The sequence below is a fragment of the Vidua macroura genome, chromosome 8 (assembly GCF_024509145.1).
Source record: "Vidua macroura isolate BioBank_ID:100142 chromosome 8, ASM2450914v1, whole genome shotgun sequence".
NCBI lineage: Eukaryota > Metazoa > Chordata > Aves > Passeriformes > Viduidae > Vidua > Vidua macroura.
In genome coordinates, this window is record NC_071578.1 from 1,543,645 (window position 1) to 1,570,347 (window position 26,703).

Here is a 26,703-nt window from a genome sequence, read left to right on the forward strand (position 1 = left end):
TCACACACCAATAAATGCAGAGGTCTCTTGGCCATGAGTGTTCCTAGGGAGCACCAGGAATGCTTTTGATGTTCCCACCCAGGAACCACCACTCTTCCAGGGAGACTTGTTCTCCTGGGATATAACCCTGACCCCACCCCTAGGAACAAGCCAGACCTTTCCTGTTGGAGCAGGAATGTCTAAAAGAGCATGTCTGAAAGGGAACTTTCAAGGCCTTTCAGTGATTTCAATGCCTAAAATAAAAGACTTGGAATATCAGTTTCTTGCCCAGATAAACAATCTGGATGGACAATCTGGAGATTCTAGATTTTCCTAAGGTAGGCAGCATATCAGCTTGGTCCTGAAACATCAAGACGTTAACTGGTGTGGGTGCATGAATGTGGAAAAAACCCTCATCTTTTTGAACGATTCCCCTCAAATTCTGGACAGGCTTTCCACCCGGAGTAGAAAGCACTGAGCACTTTCCCAGCTAAAACTCTGTCCATTCCTGACCACAGGAACCACGCTGGCAGCTCTGCCCAGCATCTCCACGATCAAATCTCTGTGTGTGTACATGTGAAACCAGCAGCTGCACGGGAGCACCTGTGAAACAATAAACTCCTGCACCCTGGCGGGCTGTGACACTGATGGAGCATCGCCAGCAGCAGGATACTCAGAGAGGCTGTTCATCATCATCACCTGAGCACAAGCAAAACCCAACTGTGGGATGACAAAGCCAGGGGGACGGGCATCAATAAAGCACAGGAAAAACAAATGACAGGAAAACAACTGACTGGGAACCTAAAGGACAAAGTTTCCAACTTAATCTCATTATTTCTTGCTCTGAGCTGGCAGAAGGAAAGTCCTCTGCCACAGCCTGCAGACCGTTCTGACTTCATGTCTAAATCTACATGATGATGATAATAACAGGAAAATAAAACACGACTTAGAAATCTATTAGTACAAGTGACAATTTACACGTATCAGCAGCCTACAGCAATAAGCCTCTCAAAGGTCAAAATTAACCAAACAAATTGAGAAATGCTCCAAACCTCATCTGCTCAGCTGACCACAACAGTTATTCAGAAATTGAGAAGCAACCAAAAAGTTTTTATGACCAGCAAGTGCCCATTTGAATAAGCAACGAGGCAATAATGAGTATTTATCACCTGAAGAACTTATGTGCACTAAACAGGTTTCGATTTTTCAAAAGCCAACAGGAATTTATTTCTTACCCAGAATCAGTGAGAACCAGCAAAGACAAGCTGGTGGGGTCGATCTACAAGAGATCCATCCTTGGAACTATTTTCATTTAATGAATATGCATTTTAAGGAATTTTGAGAAGTTAGATTTAAGTAAGGCAAGTACTGCAGGCTCCAATGAAACCATCCCAAGCCTGGACTGATGGAACAGCTCCTGTTTATTCCTGGTGAAGAGAGGAAAATTCCCCATGCCACGGCGAGGCACCTCTCATCACTGCCAATCTGATCAGGCTCTGAACACTCTGATAGAAAATGAGATGTGAGATGGAAACCAGCACTAAATGTTTAATATGATCCGCAATTCGCAATTATTTCTTAAGTGTCTTTTCCCTGATAACTTTTTCCACTGCATGATCTTAGTGAGAAGATAATGGGAGATGCTGCTTTTGAATAAGTTATACATTCCCCCTGCTTTACTTGAACCTCACAATGCCACCATTATTAATATTTTTCCTCCACAAAACAGCAGTAGCCTTCCAAAGAAAAAGTCCTTGACCAAAATATCAGAGGATATTAAACTGAGAAGTGATCTACTGATGCAAATCATTAAATCTATTTGCATTTGCTTACTGAACCCTAACACAGAAATTAAACTACATAGTGTGGGAAAAGAGCTGGTTTTGCATGGTTAAAAGGAGACATCTTGGAAGATCCGAGCTCTATGTCATTAATTTTCCTTCTTCCCCTCATTAACAAGTAAAATGTTTTCACTGCTTGAAAAGTTTTAATAAATAGGAAAAAGCAGGGCAGCTGACATAAGTTTTTAATGTAATATACAAGAGCTTTTAATATTTTTACATATATTAATGTAAAATCTAAAAATAAATGTTAAAAGGTTACATTTGTGAAGAAAGAAAAATGGCATTTACAGTTACAGGGTAAGGTTTTAGAATTTAACTCTTTCTCTCCCACCATGGGGTGCTGAGGAGCATTTACCATTTCCCTGAAAATCCCTGGAATTGCAGAGATGAGGCAGTGCAGAAGCACCTGGGGGTTAAGGACACACATTCCCTCCCAGCTCTGAGCTCCAGGGTGATTTACTGGGCTTTGTCCTACCAAGTCTTAAATTCTTTTTATAGAAGGAATTACGGGAGGCATTTTAAGAACAGCCATAATTAGTACAGGCACTGGCAGGGTGAGACCTTGGGGTTTCACTGAAATGTGTGAGCCAAAGTGGCCAGGGAAGATCAGGACCTGCTGCTGCCAGCTCCAGCTGGAGCTGGGAACAGCCATCCAATGCCAAAAAGCCAACAGCATCCCAGGATATACCACAAGGAGTGCTCAGGGTGGGGATTCTCCCCCTCTCTCCTTGAGAGAGTCCTGGAGAACTGTGTCCAGCTCTGGGCTCCTCAACAGGAGGAGCTGGAGCTGCTGCAGCAAATCCAGAGGAGGTCACAGAGATGCTCCAAGGGATGGAGCCCCTCTGGAGCCAGGCTGGGACACCTGGGGGGGCTCACCTGGAGAGGAGCAGCTCCAGGGAGAGCTCAGAGCTCTGCCAGGGCCTGAAGGGGCTCCAGGTGAGCTGGAGAGGGACTGGGGACAAGGGATGGAGGAACAGGACACAGGGAATGGCTCCCAGTGCCAGAGGGCAGGGATGGATGGGAGATTGGGAATTGGGAATTGTTCCCTGGCAGGGATGGAATCCCCAGAGCAGCTGTGGCTGCCCCTGGATCCCTGGCAGTGCCCAAGGCCAGGTTGGACACTGGGGCTGGAGCACCTGGGACAGTGGGAGGTGTCCCTGCCATGGCAGGGGTGGCACTGGGTGGGATTTAGGGTCCCTTCCAACCCAAACCATTCCATGATTTCTGCTGGGCAGTGGCCCATGGCACTGACCTGATGTTTTCAAACCTTGAATATTAACGTGGGCAATGCTGTGTCTGAGCACCACAAGCCCAGTTTCACCAAGCTTTGCTGCTCAGCTGGGCTGTGTTTGTAACCCTCATGGTTGGCCAAGACTCCTAAACCAAGACACGCTAGAACAGCCCAGTGATCGTGTTTTACAGTGCTGGTATTTGAAAACAGCAAAAATAACAACAAACTGTATTGGATAATATAACTTGTGCAGGCACCCACTTGAGAATACCACAAATATGTCTCTTTATTTCTACTGTGGAAGATGCAGAGCTCTAATTGTGCTGAAAAATGATTCTACCAAAGAGGAGTGGGAGAATTTGTCTATGCAGCATCATCTCCTCGAGAAATTTCCCAGAAAATAAATCCTTTCCTGATGCCCTGCCCTGTGCTGTGCCACAGATACAGAGCCTGGTGTGTCCTTACTAACCAGGAGTGGAACCTTTCCACTTCCCATGCCAGAGGTAGATTAATGCAGTGGAGCATTTTCCCATTGCAAATCCTTGCTATAAGGATGGGAAAATGGGCTGCATAATGACATGGATTATGTTTCTATTATGTACCAGAATTAGTGGGTGTATTGAATGTTGCAACTCTTCATCTTGGGTTTCCTCCCTGACTTCTGTGGCCCTCAAAAAAATAAAAAAAAAATTAGATGCACAGATAATGCTGGGAACAACTGAAAGCCACAGAGGTGTTTTGGGATTAAACAGAAGGGTGTGAGCACAGACACACCTGGATGTGGGTAACAGGAATCCGTCCTGGAGGGAGAGAACTGAGCCACAGAAGTGTTTTACTGTAAGAGCAGCCTGGAGAGCCTTGGCTGCCAAATGCTGTGATGGCAGCAAGGTGCAGGGTTTGAGGGGACTCAGCACTGCAGGGGTTTGGAGAATAATCCCAGGATGGTTTGGGTTGGAAGGGACCCCAAATCCCAGCCAGTGCCACCCCTGCCATGGCAGGGACACCTCCCACTGTCCCAGGTGCTCCAGCCCCAGTGTCCAGCCTGGCCTTGGGCACTGCCAGGGGTCCAGGGGCAGCCACAGCTGCTCTGGGAATTCCATCCCTGCCAGGGAACAATTCCCAATTCCCAATCTCCCACCCAACCCTGCCCTCTGGCACTGGGAGCCATTCCCTGGCTCCTGTCCCTCATCCTTTGTCCCCAGTCCCTCTCCATCCTTCCTGTGGCTCCTTCAGGCCCTGTGGGGCCACCCTGAGGTCACCCCACCCTTCTCCTGTGCAGGTGAGCAATCCCAGCTCTCCCAGCAGAGCTGCTCCATCCTCTGATCATTTGCTGCCTCCTCTGGATTCTCCCCAGCAGCTCCAGGTGCCTCCTGTGCCGGGCCAGCTCTGCAGGTGGGGCTCACCTGGGCACAGGGACACAATTCCCCTTTCCTGCTGCCCAGGCTGGGATCAGCCCAGGGCACAGGGGCTCTCTGGGCTGGGAGTGAACGTGGCCAGCTCACCTCCAGCTTCTCATCCACCAAAAAATCCGCACTTTAGTTTTATTTTTTTGCACAGAGCCCTCAAAGGCTTCTCTGAAATATTTTTCAGGGGAAAACAACAACTGAAGACTTGCAAAACCCACTCCTATTTGAATCTTGCAATGCTGCCTTTGACAGATAATAGAAACGCAGCCGTGCTGTCAGGGAAAATAACCCAGCTAAAGTCTAGTATTGATTACAGTGGAGCTGCTCAACATTCACTTCAGCTTCAGTGAGAGAGGAACGTGGGTTTTGCTAATCATGCAGAATTAAATTCACCAGCCAGACCTGACAATAAAACTTTGCCCACAGACCATTTCTAAACCCGTGTGAAACCACATCTTTGAGCTGTACCACATGTCAGGCTGAACTCTGAAAACATGCAGGAAGTTATTTTGTTTATGTTTTGGAAACAGCACTTCCAATAAAAAGTTTTCTTAGCTTGATGCAGCATAAACAATCTGTAGCATCTCCACAAGAAACTATGAAAAACCCTAGCCCAGTTTATTTTTAATAAAAGGAGGACTATGCTATATAATAACTCTTCCTGCCACATCCATTGAATCTGCTGAAATAAAGATTGATGCCTGGATATTTGTAGAGACTTCTACCAGAGAAGGTAATATTTCTTTTTTCCTTTCTTTCCTATTTTTTAAAATACACTTTCCTGTTATTTTGAAGTGATTTGAAGTAACAAGCATCATCTCCCTATTACCCAGGCATCTGCATGTTTCGTTTCCAAGACCAGAGGCAGAAAATTCAATGAGATTTGTGAGAGCTTTGTGCCACAAGTTAAAAGATATTTGGAAATGAAAGGTTTTCTTTGAAAGAATGATCTTCTTCTGGTGACTGCTCCACACAAGCACCACAAACAGGCTCTCACTTGGCTCATCAGTATGAAAACCAATGTTGTCAGCATTGGGAGGGGTTAAAGGGCTAAAATCCTGGATTTGAACAAGCATCACCCAGAGGAACCAGGTGCTCTCTGAGCCAAAACAGCACCTTGAAGGTTTTGGGAACAAGGCACTTGAGAAGTAAAGAACAGGTGGGAGTTGTTGCTGGATTTGTCCACTGGTGTTTTAACACAGAATCGTGGAATTGTTAAGGGTGGAGAAGACCTCAAAGATCATCAAATCCAACCATCAACCAGCACCACCATGTCCTCAGGCTTGAACCCACCCAGGGATGGTGACTCCAACCTCCCTGGGCAGCCTATTCCAAAGCTTTACAATCCTTTCCATGAAAAGCTTTTTCCTAATTTCCACCCTGAGCCTGTCCTGGCCCAGCCTGAGGCCGTTCCCTCTCCTCCTGTCCCTGTTCCCTGGAGCAGAGCCCGACCCCCCCGGCTGTCCCCTCCTGGCAGGAGCTGTGCAGAGCCACAAGGTCCCCCCTGAGCCTCCTTTGCTCCAGGCTCAGCCCCTTCCCAGCTCCCTCAGCCCCTCCTGGGGCTCCAGCCCCTTCCCCAGCCCCATTCCTTTCCCTGTTCCCACTCTCCATTCAGAGCTCATCCCAACCCATTAATTTCTTTACCCCAAATATGTCCTCTGGCTCATTCAGGTTTTCTCCTGTACCATTTTAAGTAGAAAATCTCTGTTGTTACACAATAATCAAGGAAGAACCTGAATGAGGAGTGGAGCCTCTTCCAAGCCACACTGCCAATAATCCTCTACTCACAGAAGTCACCTCAGATGTTCATGGAAAACAGGAATCCACTCCAAGCAGCAGAGCAGTCCCACCCCTACCTCCTTCAGTGGGTTTTTACTGTGCCCCTGAGCTCCACTAAGTTTCTTAGCCTTGGCTGATGCTCAGTGGAAAAACAGGAGGAGTGGCACTCTCCCAAATGCCTCCCACTTGTGGCATCAAAGTGAGATATCACTCCCAGTACATTTTACAGTATGAGGAACGAAACAGTTAGCCAAGTTGACATTTAAACCATCACCACTGGCTATGATTAAATACCTCAGAGATGAACAGAGTGGTCCACACCTCTCCAAGTTATTGTTGCAGGCTCTTATCAGACTCCCTGCCCCACTGCATCCGCTGCCTTTGCACACACCTGAGAGTTCCCTTCCATATCTGCTAGGTGGAAACCTGCTTAAAGTGAGATTCTGGAGAGTTTCTGATCATGTTACAGTGACAGGGAGAGACTGACTGAAATCCTGGTGAACTCCTTGAACTGCAGATTCACCCTAAAAGGTTGAGGCAGATGAATAATATGGGAAGGGCCAAACTGGCTCCTTGTTCCTCCTCCCCTGACCTCCCTCAGTAAGATGGAGGGGAATGAAACACTAAGGAAAACTGCAAATAACCTGCAGGGAACACAGAGAGATCACACTGCTTCTGAAAGAGCCCAAAAGGAAGCCTGGGTGCATTCCTACAGCACCAGGAAAATGCAGGCTTTGTCCATCTGTCAGGCTGCCCAAACATGCAGGAAGCACCAACACCTTCTCTGCACTCTCCCAAATTCAGGTTCACACCAACAAACACACAGTTCCTCAGGCTCCTCTGGCAAGCTCGAGCTGGCCCTACACCCCAGCAGCCCCAGAGAGCCAGGAGGGGCTGTCCCCAAATCATCCCCATCTCGGGATGTCCCACCCAAGGACGGCAGTGACAGATCACAGCTGTTCAGCTGAGCTTTTCAGTGGAAAACTTAACTCATGGTGGCATCCTCAAATCCCAAAGTGAATAAATAACACTCCACTCTAGGGCTACAGGCATCACCTGGGATCTGTGCCCACCCTCCAGATGGCAAATTCAACTTTCCTGTCACACACACTCAGCAGCAGGATGATGGTGGTCATCCCCCCATGTGCCCAGCAGGATTTTCCAACCACACACTGAAAGCTGCTTTCTTTTCCTCAGAACATGTTCTACTACAGCCCTTTCACTAAAATCCTCCAGTTCCCCCAGCACTTCCCTGCCCCACGCTGACCAGGCAGGGAGCTGGCAAAACCAGGGTGGCTTTCCTGAGGAAAAGGGAATTCCTGAGAGAATCTGGAATTTTGCAACACAAGGAGAAACTGCTCCCTGCTGCCATCCCAATGCCAAGTCCACAGCCCATGTTTCCAAAGTGTTTTGTGCTGTAAATATTCAGCAGAGGGAAAACCATGCTTTGTGTTAGCTGCTCACCAAGGGGATAATTTACTCCTGCACCTCTGGAATGAGTCAAGGCTCCTCAAAGCAGAGTCATCCCGGTGTGGGAACACCACAGCTGACAGCAGAACAACAAAAAAAAACTAATTCTGGAACTCCAAAGCTGCTGAAGACACTGCTGAAGTAAAATAACAGTAAAAGAAAGGGAGTTTTTCTTTTGGACATGAGCAGGAAGTGTTAAACTTTTGCAATATTTCAGGTTGGGATGTTGGAGGAATATCAATCAGAACTAATCACGAGATTGGCATGTACAGAAAGAAAAACTACAACAGCTGATAAAGCATGAAATATATATATTATATACTATTATACTGTACTATATCATGATATATATAAAATATAATAGATATATAAATGATATATAATGTACATAGTGTATATATACATATATACACACACACATATATATAAATACATACACACAGCTTATACACACTTAAGGGTTTTTTTTTTTAAATATGAACTGTGAAGCTGAAATTCTTAGAAACAGATACAATTGTCCAGATTAAGATGTCAAACCTTCAGGGGTGTGTTTGGGTCAGGGCATCCTTATCACAGAATCCCAGACTGGTGTGGGACCCTCAAAGCCCACCCTGCCATGGCAGGGACACCTCCCACTGTCCCAGCTGCTCCAAGCCCCTTCCAGTTCCAGGAATGGGGTGCACATCATGGATTTCAGAAGCCTGGATAAAGATGCCTCCTCTCCAAAAGAAACCATCCCCCTGTGACATGTCTGGACTTTTAAACCCCGGCGGCTTCCAGAGGAGCAGAATAACCTCAGGTTATTACAATTAGTTTCATCTCATTAATAGATCAATTTCTTTCAAGCATACTGAAACTGGGTTTTACTTTGTTGCTTCTCCTTTTAGGCTCCATTATAGTCTGTGTTCTTAAGTTTTAAGGAGAGCCATCAGTGAGGAGGCTGTAATCTCAGGTGATTAATTGCACAGCATTTTACAAGCTGTAAAACAGAGCGAGATCTCCACAAAGCGATTATGCCATTAACCAGGGGCTCTTATCAGATTCTCCTAAAACTACCAGGTTTGTCTGACAGATTGCAAGTCTTAAGTATTTATATATTTCAAAGGTTTACTTATTTTTGTTGTTAAAAAACCCTAAAATCTCTATTGATTGTTACATGCAATTCCACATGAGAAGTCCCAAGCACCGTGGAGCAGAATACCAATATTTATTACCAGACTTGTGCTCATTATGGTTCCTTCTGACAGGGGTCCATTAAAATCAATTTTTATGTTTCTTATGTTTTTTTTTTCCCCACCCAATGTTCTTGCCATGGCGTTTATTAGCCAGTTAGGAGAAACACCAGGCACTGCTTTGTTTTTATTTTATTCTGTCGAAAATAATGAGGCCAGATTTAACAACTATTCACTAGCGATGAGTAGAAGAGATTAAATGTTATACTTCAGCACAAACATTTACAGATGGCTTTAAAATTTTTAGAACTTTGTCAGTGCTAAAGACAAAAGGAAGTCCCACCTTTCTTCTTCAGATTTAAATCCTTGAAGGAATCATAAAAATACTCTTCCTGCCCTTAGCTTCAGAGTTATTCCTGAGTGACAGACCCTCTAATGTAACAATTTTTGCACATAAATCATGCAGCCTGTGAGGTTAAGAGTTGCCAAGATGCCACTAATGCCTCAAGATGGAGTGAAGCCAGCTCACCACTGAGAAAAGTGAAGATCTAGAACAGGTGAAAACTGAAATTTAGGAAAAGGATCTAAACTGTCCAACTTCTGCTGAAGAACAAGACCATGAGAAACTTCAACCAGAGAACGTGAACATGTTAGAGGTGAGCAAACCAGATGTCCTGGTAAAACAAAACCAGGTTTTTTTAACCAAATATTCTGATAAAAGAGCAGCACCCATCCCTACAAACGGCTCTGAGATCCCCCAGATCTTTTTCCTACTCTCATTCTGCTCACTCATTGATGTTCACCCTTCACAAGGTGAAGATCCTCATCCCCTGGGCTGTTCTCCAGGCAGATTTTGCTCTGCAGCAAAGCCAAGTTCCAACTTCATCCTAAATGCCCATTTATTTCCATTCCTCATCAGCAGAAATCCAGCACTTAAACCAGAACCTGAAGGAAGTGAAGCAGTCATTTCCATATCCCTGGAGCTGGCAAAACTGTGAAATCCAGTGGCTTTTGTATGGGAGGCAAAAATCACATTTCAACCAGAACACACACATGCTCCATAGTCCTGATTAATTTTACACCCACTTCAGTTACAGGGAGAATAAAACAGGAAAACAAGCATGCCAAAAATCCATGGAGAACTTCAGAGGCAAACATGGGATGAAAAAAAGACAACGTTGAGAAAAGAAGCCAAACCTGTCTGAGCCTTGTCAGTGGGAACACTGATGCAGTACACTGTGGAAAAGTGGAATTTAATTACCAAGACCAGTCTTAGAGAAGTCTGAGGGAGTCTAAGAAGTCTTGATTTTGCGGAAGAAATTTGGCGTAGAAATTTAGCATCTAATTCTGAATGAATTCAACATTCCTTCTAAAAATGTCACTGAACATTTCCTCACAAACAAGGAAGAAAAATCAAATATCTGAGCAGGACAGATGGACTCCAGCAGACAATTTACAACCAAGAGGAATTGCACTGATGCCTCCTCAGCCAGGCCTGGATTTGAGACATCATCTCCACTGCCACGTGGGACCTGTTCCAAACTCCAGCAGACATTACAGCTCTGGGAAAACAACTAAAGCTCTCACCAGTACTACACAGCAATTAAAACAATCAGTCAATCCTGCTTCTACCTGTTGGAGCATAGATCTCTAGATAAAAATGTAAAAATAATATAAAAATATAAGATATATAAAAATAAATATAAAAATAAAAAATATATGAAAATCTAAAAATATAAAATTATAAAAATTAAAAATATAAAAAATTATAAAAATAAAAAATATAAAAATATAAAAACATAAAATTTATAAAAATGTAAAAATTATAAAACTATAAAAATACAAAAATATAAAAATATAAAAACATAAAACATAAAAATATAAATATATAGAAATATAAAAATATAGAAATATAAAAATGTAGAAATATAGAAATATAAAAATATAGAAATATAGAAATATAAAAATATAAGAATATAAAAACATAAAAATATAAAATTATAAAAATATAAAATTATAAAAATATAAAATTATAAAAATAATATAAAATATAAAAATATAAAAATATAAAAATATAAAAATATAAAAATATAAAAATATAAAAATATAAAAATATAAAAATATAAAAATAGATGTGGGTCTGCAAGATTTGTGAGGTGTGCAAGGAGATTTTACCGTCAGTGACATTTATATGTGCGCCAAAAATTAAGGGAGGCAGGAGATTCTTTCAAAACTTACATTAAGAACACACAAGACCTTAAAACGTTTGATACCATTTCTGAGGCAGCAGAGGAACTGATGCATTTTGGAGTCCTTAAGGGCACAAGGGACTCCTCCCAGCAGGATTAGGAAAAACAAGAGCGCTCCCAGACCCTCTGGGCAATCTCCCTCCTGCAGCACAAACACAAGCACAGCATCAATAGGACATGAACTCACCCACTTGGCAGCAGGCTCATTTTGGGGAGTTTTATTTCATGTACGCCCGCTTCACAGCCCCAGATCTCCATCCTGCCCAGGGGGCTGAGCAGAACCACCTGCTTCTCCTTGCACGGAGATCCTCCCTGTTTGGAATTCACCTGGTCAAGGAAATAAAATCCTCTTTAACTGCAGGAATTTGCACCAAGGAACAGATTTGAGTAGTTCTCAAAAGCAATTTGAAAAAAGCAAGACAACAGTGAATTTCAAGTTTCCTCAACTATGGCATTCGCTTTCAAAATTCCAACTTAAAATGATCTATCTTTAGAAGTTAGCACCTAAATCACAGTCTCAAAAAAAACAACAAAAAAACCATTAACTAGCAGCATAGTGATCTTCATAAAAATGTGAAATAGCAGCAGTTTCATGGCTGGTTTATCAGCTAAAATCCAATGTGTTGTGACACTTATTTAAAACAGGACTGTTGTGACAACAAAGTAGATTCAGTGGTTTAGAGCAGCAGTGTTATGCAAATAACAGCTGGAACACAAATAGAATATGTCTGCTGGAAAAGAAAACACATGAAAAAAATCAATCATTCCTTAGGAAAAGAAGCATATTTTTATTCCCATTGTTACCAGTCTGGTTTTACGATTACTGATAGGATGTAGCTGGAAACAGCTGCCAAGTATTTCTCAATATTGGACAAGACCAACAATAACAGACTTGTCAAATTCATCTTGGCTAAAAAAACCACCCCAGTCTGGAAGTGTGAGTTGTGCTCCCAGTTTGGTTTGTGCCATCACTGCAGCAGGACAGGACAGAACATCACCAGTGTCCTCTGCAGTCACCCTGACACCAAACCTTTGGCCCAGGCCACAGAAAATCCTGTGCTCCAAAGAGCTCAGCTCACGTGAAACTGGGAAAAAAGTGAACAACAGAGAAACTGTGAGGCAGCACAAGGTAACTCCACCAGCAAACACAGAATGAAAGGCTCCTACAACTGCTTGGGATGGAAGGGACATTACAAACCACTTATTTCCACTTATTTCCACACCTTCCACTATCCCAGGCTGCTCCAAGCCCCAGTGTCCAGCCTGGGCTTGGGCACTGCCAGGGATCCAGGGAACAATTCCTTCCCAAAATCCCATCCATCCTTCCACTGTCCCAGGCTGCTTCAAGCCCCAGTGTCCAGCCTGGCCTTGGGCACTGCCAGGGATCCAGGGAACAACTCCTTCCCAAAGTCCCATCCATCCCTGCCCTCTGGGAAGCCATTCCCTGTGTCCTGTCCCTCCAGGTGCAGGACCCTGCACTTGACCTGCTGAACTTCATGAGGTTTCCTGCAACACTGAGAGAACAACAAATTTCTTGGATTTGTTTTATTTACTTCCCTGTGTTCAAGGTCGGATGGGGCTCGGAGCAACCTGGTGCAGTGGAAGGTGTCCCTGCCCACGGCAGGGGATGGGATGAAATGAGATTTAAGATCCTTCCAAGCCAAACCATCCTGGGATTCCATGAATGACAGACCAGGGGTGCAGCAGGAAGGTCCATGCAGGGTGACTTACAGCTGCCCACTGCTCACAGCTGTACAATAATTAGTTGTTTTCCAAATAAGAGAATCATTGCAAACCCCATTATTAATTGCTGTGGAATGAAGTCACATCTGTGAGTAATATAATCAGCGTGAGAGAGCTGAAAAACCATCAAGCTGACAGTTTTGCATAACTAGAGCAAAAGTAAACCTAAAGGCCTGAATTTTGGGAAGCTCTTACGCAATTCCTCCCTTACAGACATGCAGCAACCAGATCAACCTCACTCAGCTTGGAGAAGTCCAGGAACTGCAGGTTCCCTGGGGTTTATTTACTTTGACTGCAACCCCAGCTGCTGAATAATCAAATGTTTGGTGGCATCACAAAGAAACTCCTTTCCTACCAACTTTTTCCATGCTCCTTCTCCCTCCTGGAGGACACGGGAGAACTTCTTTGGAGCAGCAGCTCATTGCAGAAGTTTGCAGATGTGCCAAACCAGCGGCCATTCTTCATGTTTATTGGCTTGACAGCCCTGAACCAGATGCACTGAACCTCACACCATGTGCTCCACGACTTTTCCATCAGAACAAAACCCAGGATGCAGGGAGCAGCAGAGAAAACTATCAATAACCCTCTGAGCTCTCTCTGAGTTGAACTAAGCTTTATAGATGAAACCCTGAGTGACTGCAACTCCTATTTGCAGCCTTGTTTAGCCTCTGCATCAGGCAGCAGTATTCAGAAGGTTTATTTTTGCAATACTCAGAAGGTTTATTTTTGCAATATTCAGAAGGTTTATTTTTGCAAAAGAATGAGGCTGCAGGACATCAATCCACATCCATATGCAGTGGGGTCGGGATGCTCCAGGGTGAAGGTCACTGACAGATGTACAATGCACACTCCTCTGTCCAGATTCTGGTATTTAGTCTGGACAGGAGGAGAAATTTCCTCACAGAAGGGGTTGTCAAGCATTGGAACAGGCTGACAGGGGAAGTGGTGGAGCCACCATCCCTGGGAGTGTTCCAAAACCACGAGGTGTGGCACTTTCAGGACGTGGTTTAGTGGTTGGACACTTCCCCATCCCTGGCAGTGCCCAAGGCCAGGCTGGACACTGGGGCTGGAGCAGCTGGGACAGTGGGAGGTGTCCCTGCCATGGCAGGGGTGGCACTGGGTGGGATTTCCAACCTTTCCAACCCAAACCATTCCACGATTTATGAAAAATTGGAAAAATTCTGATCAGCTCCTGCATCATTTCCACCTTCATTTTCCCCTTCCACTGCAATACCTAAAAATCTGTATCAAAATATCTCGTAATTTTGATATTAGGTAGGAAAAAAATATGATTTTTAGAGAGGAAACATCTCCTGCCAACCTCTGGAGTTTTCCCAAAGAAATAAAACCATAGGAGCAACATTTGTAAGTTTACCTCACCAGACTGCCAAACACAGCAAACTGGAAGATTGTAATTTTATTTAAATTTGCATTAAGCAGCTTTCACACTATATTAAATAATTCAAATATTTCTATGTTCTGCTGCTCCTAACACCCCCAGAAACTCCACTGGACATTGGCCTGACATCCTAGAATTCAATTCATATCCATAATGACGAATAGAGAAATACAAAAGGCAGAGAAATCTTAAGAATCAAAAAAGCTTAAAAAAAAAAAAATCTGTAGCAAAGCATTTCCATGCTCCATGTTGTCCCAGAAAACTATTTGTGTTTTCCAGAAAAGTCCAGAGAGCAAACCCTGATTTTCCTTTCGGTATTATGGAGAACTGAATCCTTCCCATCAGAGCCCTATCTCTGATGGATCTCCCCTCCACAGGTTTTTCCATTTCCTTCACTCTGCTTTTACAATATAAACCCACCACACCAATATCAAAATATTAACAATAATCCCCTCTGCATCTGATTTAGCAGGGGATTTCCATTAGGCTACAGCATGGAAGTCCTCACCAATTTTTTTTCTTTTCCCCTCAAATATTTCTGAGAATCAAGGCAAAAATAACATATTCAGCTGGCAAATCGAATGTGGCCTCACACATCCTGCAATTGGATTTTTTTTAAAACCTGCATTAATCAGGGAGATGTCCCAGTTCCTCCAAGAAAGGGGTCTCTTGATCATTTTCAGATTAACCAAGTGTTAATTGAGCTACGTGTGATGGAAACACAACCAACAGCAGGAAATTGCATTGCAATTCTTCCCCCTATTTCCCTCAGACCCCAGAACGGTCCCATTCCCACCATTTCTAGCCAAGGCACTGCTGCACATTTGGAAATGCTGTTTAGTTCTTCACGCTCCTGTGAAACTGAAGAACCCACCCAGGTGCCACTGGAGGTTTCCCACACGACCTTGCTCCCACGCTGGGCTAGGAGGGAACCACTGCCTTCAAACACTAAAAACTACTGTCAGAGGACCCCAGACTGCACCAACCATAGGAATTCCAGCCCATAAAACCTGAATTTCTGAATGTATTAACCCACTGGAATCACTACCAGCAGGTAGGGCTGATACCCACCCCCACCAGGGGTGTGACCAAGCACCACCTCACTCATTTACTCCCCATTCTGCATAAATTTATCCTAAAAACCACCATCAAAGTCCTGACATTTGCATCAACAAATGAGCTACAGTTCACAAACACCTGCCCTGTTTTGATGGTGCCGCAGAGTACCAGGGACGCACCAAAAATGCAGCTCCAGACATTTGTGGAGTTGGAGGATGATCAATAAATGCCAGGGAAGCTGCTTCTTCATCCTAATTACAGGGAAAAAACACCAGGCCTGAACTCTTAAGAGAGTCCTTCTTTTGAGTATCTCAAACCTGCTTGCTATTGATTCAAGTTTTGAATTAAAATTCAATCGAAGCTTCAAATATTGGATTTAAATTTAAGGGGAATGCATCAGAGTTTGGCAATTTGCTTCTTCATTTCAGTCACCCTTCCTGATGCAGTAGGTTTGCATCTTTCTCCTAACAAAATCCTTATCAAATCCCATCAGGCAAAGCAAAAAATCCATCATAAACCAACGTTTGCAAAATGATTTAGTGTCAAAAAGCCTCTGCCACTGATGAGGCTGCCCATGCCAGTGGGCCACCCATCCAAGGATTTCACTGAATTACAGTTCTCTCCACATCTCCTTAATAGTTTAAAACTTCCTGTATTTGTTTTACTGGTTCTGCCTGTTTATTTAAAAGGAAACAATCCATTGTATGTAAAGAATATGGGAAAAGATATTAATAGTAAAGGTAATGTATTTCTGCACATATAGTGCAGGGTGGAGGGTGATTTTCCAACCTTATGGGCCTTGTCTTAGAGGAAAAAGCCATTTTTTAGTGTTTCAAGGCAGAGAAAGATTTAAGGGCTGTGAATAGAAGACAGGATCCATGCAATCAGAACAATCTAAAAATCTGCTCCTGCTAATATCTTGATTAATCATCTATATTTTCCCCTTACAAAAGCTACTGTTCCAAGAGAACAAAGAGTTTATGTACTACAAATAATTTTACTGCAGGGAAGAAAGAAGGAAAGAGTTTGTTGGAAGTTTCACACTAAAAGTGAAATATGTTGAAAGCTGAAGTGAAATATAGTGAAAGTTTAGTATACTGGAATATTAGTATCACTTTGTTATACTGGAATAAAAGTGAGAATGAGAAACATTTAACTCTCAGTCTTTTTGCTTATTATGAAATGTCTGATTTCTTTAGAAGTTTAAATACAATTTTTTTTTTTTAAAGATGCTTCTTCCTCTTGAAAAAAAAAGAGTGCAAACATTTCCAACTAAATAGAATGGTGTGAATTCCAAAGAAATATGAAGCTGTGGCTGCCCCTGGATCCCTGGCAGTGCCCAAGGCCAGGCTGGACACTGGGGCTGGAGCACCTGGGACAGTGGGAGGTGTCCCTGCCATGGCAGGGCTGGCACTGGGTGGGATTTAAGGTCTTTTCCAACCCAAACCATTCTGGGATTCTGTGATAAGGATGTCCTGATCCAAAGACACCCCTGAAGGTTTGACATCTTAATCTGGACAGTTGAAGATGTGAGAAAGTTGTCCTGAAAGCCAGGAAGCTCCATGTCCAAAAAAAACCAAGGGATGGCTGCTGCCCTCTGCAACCCACAGGGAGCTCTGACCAACACCCCTCATCACTTCATGGAAAAATAACTTCTGAACCAGGCAATGCACAATTCCAGTATCACTCCACCCACAGCATCCTCCAAAAATATGGAAAACTGTGTCAGTCCAAAGAGAGCCAAGTGCCTCACAGGTTTTAAATTAAGACAAAAGCTCATTTTTGAGGAAAAGAACACGTTGCAGTCATTGCTTAAACCCAAGAATAAAGCCTTGAAACAAAACAATCCTCTCGGTATCTAATCTGATGTAATTCTGTCAATACAACCTGCTAAAAATAAAGTAACTTTTAATTACCTTTAATGCTCTAAAGTACAAGTCCTTTATATCCTGCAGCAGGGTTCTGTGAACTGAACAACCCTGCCCTGGACACAAGACACCTCTTCCCCCTCCACAATCACAGTCTCTGCTGGGTGCACTTCTCCTTCCTACAGCATCCAAAACAAACGTTCAGCTTTCCAGCAAGAAGCACTGGAGATCCAGGCCCATGGAATTGTCTCCTTGCTACAGGAACAATAAACACCTCCCCAGCTGAGCCTCTCAAACAAGAGCTGCACTGAAAGCCTGCAGTGCTCTCCTGGTGCCTCACTGCTCCTCTGAGTAAATCTCACCCTGGTTAAGCCAAACCTGTAACTTCAGAGGGTATGAAAACAAAACCTCCTCATTTCCTGGCGCGGGGAGGTTTGGAAAGGAAATGTCAGACAGACTGGAAGCAAATCCAGGGTTAGTTTGGGGTGATGCAATTTCTTTACCTTACGAAGAACTAATCCCGTAAAAATGTGAAGGTACAGAATCAAGCTGCATATTCTGAACATATACAAATATACACTGGCATAGACACTCAAAATCAGTCCCCCTCTTCCCTTATCCAAAGGCCCACTTCACACAAGCCCCCGAAAAACCAGAGGGATACGTGCTCACATGGAGCAACATTTGCTTTCTACGGCATTTAAAAAATCTTCAAGGAGAGCAAACACGTAATTCTTTATTAAACAATCAAAGACAACAAAAGCAAGTTCCTGTTGTCCCATCGCATTATCCTACTAATCCTCTTTGGATGGCAACCAGAAGCCCCCGAAATGCCAAGCTAGGGAAGTGCCTTTCCAAGCAGTGGTCGCCTCTGGCTCTTTGGCTGCGCCTTCAGTCGGCTGCTTTGGCAGACGGGAGCAACGACAAATTCCCAGCACCCAGGGCTGGCCCTGGCTGCTTGATTTTACTGGAAGGGCACTTCAGTTGTAATAAACCCAGTTTAACTCCCCTGGAAGGGGCAGGTGGGTTACTGCTCCTGCATTCCAGACTCAACAAGTGCAGTTTTCAACTCCATCTGCTGCTCGCGCCAAGCCCGGACTGGAGCTGGTGCTTGAACAGCAGACCCCAGCGGGCTGTTCAAACAGGAATTCTGATGTATTATTTCCTCCAGAACCTCTCCAAAAACAAGTAAACACATCCTGCATCTTTCCCCAGCTATTACTTATACAGGAAATTTAAATGGGCTGCAAGCACAGCAGCCACGTGGCACTTAAAGCATAGATACCATAATAAACCACATGTGTATCAATCAGGAAATTGATATCATGTGATATCAATAGCACAAAGCAAAGATTAACACTTGATCTTGAAGGTGTTTTCCTACCCAAACAATTCTCAGCTTCTACTTACACACAGCACAGAAGAAGTGTGGTATTAATTAGTTTTAAAAATTCCTGATCGTGGTGGAAGCATGGAGTTATTCAGGGCATCTCATCAAACTGGGGGCTGCCAAGAGATATTGTAATTAATTAAGAGTAAAACTGGGTAAGAAATGGAGCAGCAAGAGGAGGGAAAGTGGACAGGACAGTGCCAGATATTCCTGCAATAATCAGATTATGGCAACAAGTGTGTGCACCCAGTTACTGGGTACCTGCAAATCCCACCAGGAACCAGCCCAACAGCCACGTGTCCCGTGTAACTTCCAAGGGGAGGGGAAAAACATTGTCCCTCTTATCCTTCCAAGGACCTACCAAAGGGATTAAGTCCTCCAGCTCCTCATTTTTGAAGCTGGAAATCCTATGGCAGAAGATTCAGTAAGAAGCAATGCTATATTTTGTTGAGTTGTTCCAATATTTTAACATTGTCGAGGGAATAAAACACTGACTTTTTATACTTGTAAAATATATATTTAAAAATAATTAAGGAATTTGCTTTCAAACAATAAATAAATAAATATACTAAAGAGTCAAAAATCAATAATCTTGTCTCTTAACAATTAGAGGGTCCCCCAAAAAAAACTATTTTGTTGTAACTGGATTGAGTTTCAACAAGTCCCTTTCAACTCAGGATATTCTATGACTCCATGAAATCTCGTGCAAAGGAAAAGTCATGGTGCAGTAATCTCAATTTTCCAGATGTGTTCATCACTTCAAGAATGAAATCCAAGGTATTGGCTACAGATCGAGCTACCTATCTACAGTTACAATTCCTTCTGTGCTGTGTCCAGCTCTGGCCCCTCAGGACAAGAAGTGCATGGAGGGGCTGGAGCGTGGTCAGGGAAGGGAACGGAGCTGGGAAGGGGCTGGAGAACTCCTGAGGAGCTGGGAAGGGGCTGGAGAATTCCTGAGGGAGCTGGGAAGGGGCTGGAGAACTCCTGAGGGAGCTGGGAAGGGGCTGGAGAATTCCTCAGGAGCTGGGAAGGGGCTGGAGGATCCTGAGGGAGCTGGGAAGGGGCTGGGGAACTCCTGAGGGAGCTGGGAAGGGGCTGGAGAACTCCTGAGGAGCTGGGAAGGGGCTGGAGGATCCTGAGGGAGCTGGGAAGGGGCTGGAGAGTTCCTGAGGAGCTGGGAAGGGGCTGAGCCTGGAGCAAAGGAGGCTCAGGGGGGACCTTGTGGCTCTGCACAGCTCCTGCCAGGAGGGGACAGCCGGGGGGGTCGGGCTCTGCTCCAGGGAACAGGGACAGGAGGAGAGGGAACGGCCTCAGGCTGGGCCAGGGCAGGCTCAGGGTGGGATCAGCAGGAATTTCCCCATGGAAAGGGGGTCAGGGATTGGCACTGCCCAGGGAGGGTTGCAGTGCCCATCCCTGGAGGTGTCCCCTGGAGGTGGCACTCAGGGCTGGGGACAGGGTGGGCATGGGGCACAGCTGGGACTCCGTGGGCTGGGAGGGCTTTTCCAACCTCAGTGATGCTGAGGATCTACTTAAAAACCATCGAGGGGCTTGCTGTAAGGGCGTGCTCACACTCTTCTGTAAGAGGTTGTACTCTGAGGCACAGAGAAATACAAAATGCACTGCCCAAATCAGCAGCTGACATAAACACACACACAGCGAGCCCGGAGTGCTCGGCTCTTACAGGCTCAGCCTGATGTAAATACATGGCAACTACTCCAATACAAGGAAAACAGATGAAATTTTAATCCAATGAGCCTTGTATCAGGTTCTGGGGAACTGAAAATGGGCTAAAAATGAAAAAAAAAAAAATACAGCAGAAGGATGACTTTAATATTGGGTAACATTTCAAGTTTTTATCACCTAAATCCACAAAATTCCTGATCTGCTCCTGCTTGTCTTCTCTGCAGAGCTGGAGTCAGGACCAGCTAAATAAAAGATAATGCAACTAGGCATAACACAATAAAAGATATTACCTTCCCAATGCATTATTGCTGCCAATTATAAGAATCACTTCAACTTAATTTCAAAGGCACAATCACCCTCAACTGTAACAGTCTCTTTTTTAAATTTCAAACAGTATTACATTAAGGCAATAACTCACCTTCCAGCTATAATATCAGTCTCCCTTATTGCAAAAATACATTTCATAAATACTTCTCATCGACAAGTCAAGCTAATTCAGGTTAATTTTATTGTATTTTGGTGCTATCTCACATTTGTGTGCAATTACCTTTATCATTTTATTGCCGTGCCAGAAAGTAATCAGAACAATTATTTGAAAAAGGAGGGGGATAAATTCTAAATCACACTTGCTGGCATTTTTGATAAAATAGCAGCTTTATCTCAGGAAGTGGCAGGGACATGGGATAAATCATGCATCAGTCAAGTGTAGCTGACCCCCAAGTGCATTGCACAATATCAGGAGGGCTTCAAAAGAAACTTTCCTATATAATCCATCATTCTTTATAATACCAAAATAGCTCTACCTGAAGAGTAGGAGCTGGAGAATAATAACAAAATAAATCTAAGCAATATGAACAAAACCATTAATAGCACTCCTTAAGCTGAAGGAGAGTCAGGAATCTGAGTTGTGTGTGAGGAAAGAATTTTGCTGAAATTTTTGAAGTGAGCAGAGCAGCAAAATGTGTATTAGGGATTCACTAAAAACACAACATACAGGGAAATAAATACAGACAGAAGAGGTGTTGCAAAGATTTGTATAAAAATACAAGAGTATAGTCTTGGCACACACACATCTGGATTTTCCTGTAGTTACCCAGCCCTGCTCGAGTCAGGATAAAGGTTTCACTATTAACAGAGCAAAGCATCAGGGTTAGTACAAGAATCCATTTACTAACTTCAAATTTAACTGCAAGGAATCCAGCAAGGAGCAGAAGGACATTTAGAGTTTTCTAATGAAATACAAAAAATTCCACGTTGTCAGAAGAACAACAAACCCCCACCCAAATTCCTAAATATGGAGATATCCTGAGGTTGGGTCACCCAGAGCCCAGCCACCTTCCAGCCAACCCAAACCCAAAACTCATCTCTGGTCACTGCAACAAAATCAGGGATGGAGTGGGAGGCACAGGCAGCGATTATGGAAAATTCCCACGTCTGCCTCCTTTCCCAAAGCATTTTTCAGCAGCCTCCTTAAAAACTGTTCAGCACATTGCACGGGTGATAATTGATTCCTGCAAATCCACGGCCAGGCACACGCTGGGTGTCACCCCAACGTGGGGCTGTGCAAACTGATCACACACTGGAAACAGCCCGAAAATCACCAATTACATCAGGACATAAATATTTAATATGCATCCAGAGCACAGGGAGGTGTCTGCACAGTCCCCACAGTGGAGTTGGAGTGTTTTACCTCAAACCTTCTGGCTTCCCACATATCAAAAGGGGAAAACTCCCCGAACAGCTCAAGCTGCACCTTTCAACTCCACGTGAGAGGGGGGGGAAATGAAAAGGTTAGATAATAAATTATTAGTTTCGTGTCACTTGCCAGCTATATCACACCTAACCTGCAATGAGAGGGAACCAGGGATTCTCCCTCCCTCTGCTAAAAGGTGTTTGCAACTGGAAGATGCATAAATGCAACTAAAGAGATGATGGCTCAAAAGAAAAAAGTGAAGCAAGAATTTATTTACCTGGATTTCTTCCTCAACCATTCTGTTTTAAGAAACAAAACCAATTTGCTTTTGTAGAAAAGAGGTAAACAACACAAACCAGCAAAACACTCCTTTTCTAAGCCACATGACATTATGTAAAGCAGATTAAAACCACAGGAGATGCCACTATTCAGACATTTAGAGCAGTGACAGAAGTTGCCAACAGGAATAGTTAGAAATGCAGGTGTGATTGTACCAGAAGTGTTTTCCTAGAGGAGCATCACTAATGTTACAAAAATAGGTAAAAAAAAAAAAAGGTATTTGTCTCTTCAAAGTTCATTTCAAGTATTTCAGGGAGACAGTTATAGACTATCAATGTGTTGATGCCCTTCTTTCAGCAGAGTAAACTGTCTGAATATTTGGATAAACACCCATGTTTCTTTTTTTGCTGCAATGTCACTGACCTACACTTACATCACTGAAGCCTCAAGCCTCAAAATTAATCCTGTTTTTCAGGGAGGTGTTTATTATTAGGGAATGGAAACAGCCACAAAACGGCGAGAGCAGCTCTGTCCTGCTCTTTATGCTCTGTGGCAGATGGATACGTGCTGGGGAAAGGTCCACTGATGCCTGTTACCAACCATGACAGAGCTACAGAGATTTACAATGCAGCATCAATCTTGTCAACTGGATTCCTAATCCTGACTGCTGGGCACTGGGGAAAAAGCAAACTATGTTACGTGAACTCTTTTGTAATGCTGGACTTCCAGTGGACACCTCCCTGCAAGGGCATTTCTCTGGAAACTTACTTTTGGAACCAGCCTCGATGCCATCGTGGAGGAAAAAAGGCTTCACCTGGAAGGAAAAAAAAAAAAAATTCCCAGTTAGATTGTTAAATCTGAATTCCACAGGGAGATCTGAATATCCAGAATATCCAGCTCTGTATCAGTTTTTAAACAAGCTCCAAGTTTCAGTACACAGCATTTCCAAAGGGAGTTTAGTTTTTTTTTTTTTTTTACAAACAACATGGAATTTTAATGTTAAGTCACCCACTTGTCATGAGTCAAACAAAAAAATCAACAGATGGCACACTGAAGAGTTCTTCCACAACAAGCACTGCGCAACTCTGATATCTGGAATAAGAATGCCTCAAAAGATAAAAGTATTAATTGAATAATATTTTACAGGCTGTCATGTACTTCTAAGTGACTGAGTAAAATGAAGAGCCTTTTGTGATTTAGGAAATGCCACATTTCAAGGCATGAAAGTGATTTTAAAGCCAGTGATTGTGATATATTCTGGGTTTAAAAGCACAGATTTCACGCCACTGCGTACCTAAAACATTTTAACTTCAATTATTATAATTCTAGCCTTTAACATTATTTATATCATTAAAACCCACAACTGGTTCCTTTTTGCTCTCCCCTTGGAAATAAAGGATATTTCCTATTTCTTTGGCATTTAGCTCCCCCTCTATGTTTTTTTTTTAGTGCCACTCAGCTAATATCACTCTGTCTTTGAAAGATGTGCTATAAACACTGCATTTTTAAAAATCAAGGAGATTATGTGCCAAAAGCTCAGCTTCACAATCCTGACTCACAGCCAGCCTCGATGGGAACTGCTCCACTTAAATCAGGGAATCACCACTCCATGGGCAGGGATAACTGTATCCACTTCAGGAATGGTAAATCTCTTAAAAATGAGATTATATGAACATCCCAGGATTTTCAAGACCTCTCCTTGAAGTCCAAGGCACTGACAGAACACATGGCCACTTCCCAGCCACTTAAAACCAAACAGCAACATTTAATCTTAACCTTGCATCTTACTTAAGTGTTTAAAATTAGGATGAATAATAATTGGTATTTTAACTCTAGTAACAAGGCAAGCATTGCAAAGAGAACTCACTGCATTTTTAAATGCAGGTCAGGCAGATGAGCAATCTAATAGAACTACTTAAAATATCTATGACAGAGCTAAAAATAAAATAGCAATTTACTTCTATCATCAGTTCAGAGCTGGGTATTTCAAAGCACCCAGCAACGCTCAGGTTTTTTAGATCTTCCTGGAGGGCAAAGCTGAAATCTTTGCCTCAGCAATCAGATTTATCCTGAAGCTCATTTCAAACCCTGCTTGAGTTCCACCTGCTCACCCAACAAGGCCTTCCTTGGGTGACCAGAACTGGGGTAAAACCAGTCATGTCCAAACCACGGTGGTTGGAAGACTTCTGCCAGCCACACAGGGGGAACCATCCAAAAAACACCCCTTGGAGAGCCCAAACCATCCCTCCAAAATGCACCTCAGCCTTGCACAGACTGTCTTGCTGGAGGAGGTCAGTACTTCACGTGGAGCTGAAGGGTTCTCCTAAGGGTGACTTTGAAGGCAAAAAGCCAAAACCTCATTGGAACAACACCCATTGATCAAATTCAGTGGTACCACTTCCATGGTGTGGAAACTGAGACACCAGAACCAAACCTCGAAAAACTGAAACCTTCATGTCAGCAACGGCTTCACCAAAAATGGAAAATTCCCTCCTGCACTTGCAGAGTGGGATAAACTGAAGGGATTAACGAGCACTATGGGAAAAATTAATAGTTGACAATCCTCACTAGCTCAGAGCTGCCAAGGACCAGCGATACCCATCTCCATCTCTCCTGCCTCAGCTTCCCTTGGCCATTCCAGCAAGATGTTCCCAAGCTCCCCACAACCTCTGCTCCCAGCCAGGAGCTGTGCTGAGGGAGCAGGATGCTCCCAGGACACCTGAAGACACGCAAACCCCTGTAGGTACTGAACGGTGCACGAAGCAAACACATCACAGTGCCACCCCGTGAGCATCCCGAACCTCTGCGTAGGTCAACAGGCCAAAAAGGTGAAGAAAAGTCAGAGGCGACACCAAAAATAGATCCTTGAAGGGCAGGAAATTCTTCAGCCATGTTTTGCTGATGATCTAGAACAGAAGTCCTTGGGCTTTGAGATACTTCCCTGCTTTTTTCCCCCCGGGACTGCAGCCTGATGAGTACATGTGATGGCAGTAAGAACTTGGATTAATAAAAAAGTATTTTTTCTCAGTTCATCAACTTTTAAACACTAAAGGAAGATTCTCCTTGAAGGATAAGTCCTCGGGACCCTCAACAGAACACTCTGGTTCAGCACTAAAATTAAAAACCAGCCATTACTCCAAGTGACTATACGAACAAAATTCCGTATGAAAACATTTAAAGTACATTAGATTTTTGGTCAAGATGAAAGCCTGGGAAAAAAAAAAAAATCCAGCAATCTATTCTAATTGGGTTCCCATGGTAACTGTACAATTGGGTTTTTCAGTATAACATCCCAAAGGCCCAATGCACACTTGTAAAATATACTTCAAACAGCCGGAATTGTTTTTACATTACAGCACTCCCAGGAAGATCAATTACTATACATCCCCACCCTAACTATTAGTGGCAGGAGATGTTAACACTATTGGCCATATTAACATAAGTCATGTAAAAAACCCCACATATCACCATCATTATATAAAACTAATTACACACTTCAGATTCATCAAACACGTTCCGAGTAATAAACCAATACCAGTCTTGTCACCAGATCATGTTTACTGAATGCAAGAAATCAACCCCAAATATATGCCAAAGCATTTTTGCTTCTCATATTGATCCCAAGGATAAACAGAATCAATCATTAATAATTACATTATAAGATGACCCAGAGGGTTAATCATATTCTTAGAAAGTCTCGCTGTGGAATCAAATATAATGGCACAAAAAGGCAACTGAAATGCATTTAAATCCAGGGCCAGCTGCATTAACAATAATATAAAATAAAGTACATTGAACTCGAGCAATCAGTGAAAACAGTATTGTTGGTATGTTTAAAAAAAATAATAAAACAAGCATTTTTTACTTCCCTGGCAGGGTGGGCAGGCCCTGGCACAGGGTGCCCAGAGCAGCTGGGGCTGCCCCTGGATCCCTGGCAGTGCCCAAGGCCAGGCTGGACACTGGGGCTTGGAGCACTGGGACAGTGGAACTATCTGCTCCTGGGTGTGGGAACAAATGTTCTTTAAGGTCCCTTCCAACCCAAACCATTCTGGGATCCCATGATTTATTTTAAAAGTTTGCTTCAGCTGAAGCACTTTGCATTGTTGGACCTCAATTTCACCTTCCTGAAGCACAACCCTGGCCACAGAGGCAGATTTTACTCCCATCCCACTGCCTAAACCTCCAAGTTAAAAGGGAATGAATCCAGGCTGGATTCAAAACCAATTAATTCCTTTATATTTCAGAAAAAAAGAAAACCAAAACAAAAAATCCCAAACCAACAACCGTGGCCAGCTTGAATAAACTCCATCAACGATAAATCTTCGCATTTCATGGAGTCAGCCAAGAACCAGAGGCATTTCTGGTGTCAACAGGAGACCGTGCAAGGGATTTCTCTTTTCCCACAGCCTTCCCACTACACCTCTGCTCATCCTTGAATCCAGCAGAGCACAGTGCAGGG

At 43.5% G+C, this 26,703-nt stretch overlaps 1 protein-coding gene across 5 annotated transcripts in view; it reads right to left on the bottom strand.

Moving 5' to 3' along the window:
* MGMT (O-6-methylguanine-DNA methyltransferase) overlaps positions 1 to 23,061 on the bottom strand; it is a 135,147-nt gene extending 112,086 nt beyond the window's left edge. For all 5 annotated transcript variants that reach the window (XM_053984196.1, XM_053984195.1, XM_053984197.1 and 2 more), the window contains exons 1-2: positions 23,013 to 23,061; positions 11,318 to 11,457 (exon numbers count right to left, since the gene is read on the bottom strand). In XM_053984196.1, the coding sequence (XP_053840171.1) occupies positions 11,318 to 11,457; positions 23,013 to 23,036 (164 nt within the window). In that variant the 5' untranslated portion in view covers positions 23,037 to 23,061. The remainder of the gene's footprint in view (positions 1 to 11,317; positions 11,458 to 23,012) is intronic.
* Positions 23,062 to 26,703: the final 3,642 nt, after the last annotated feature.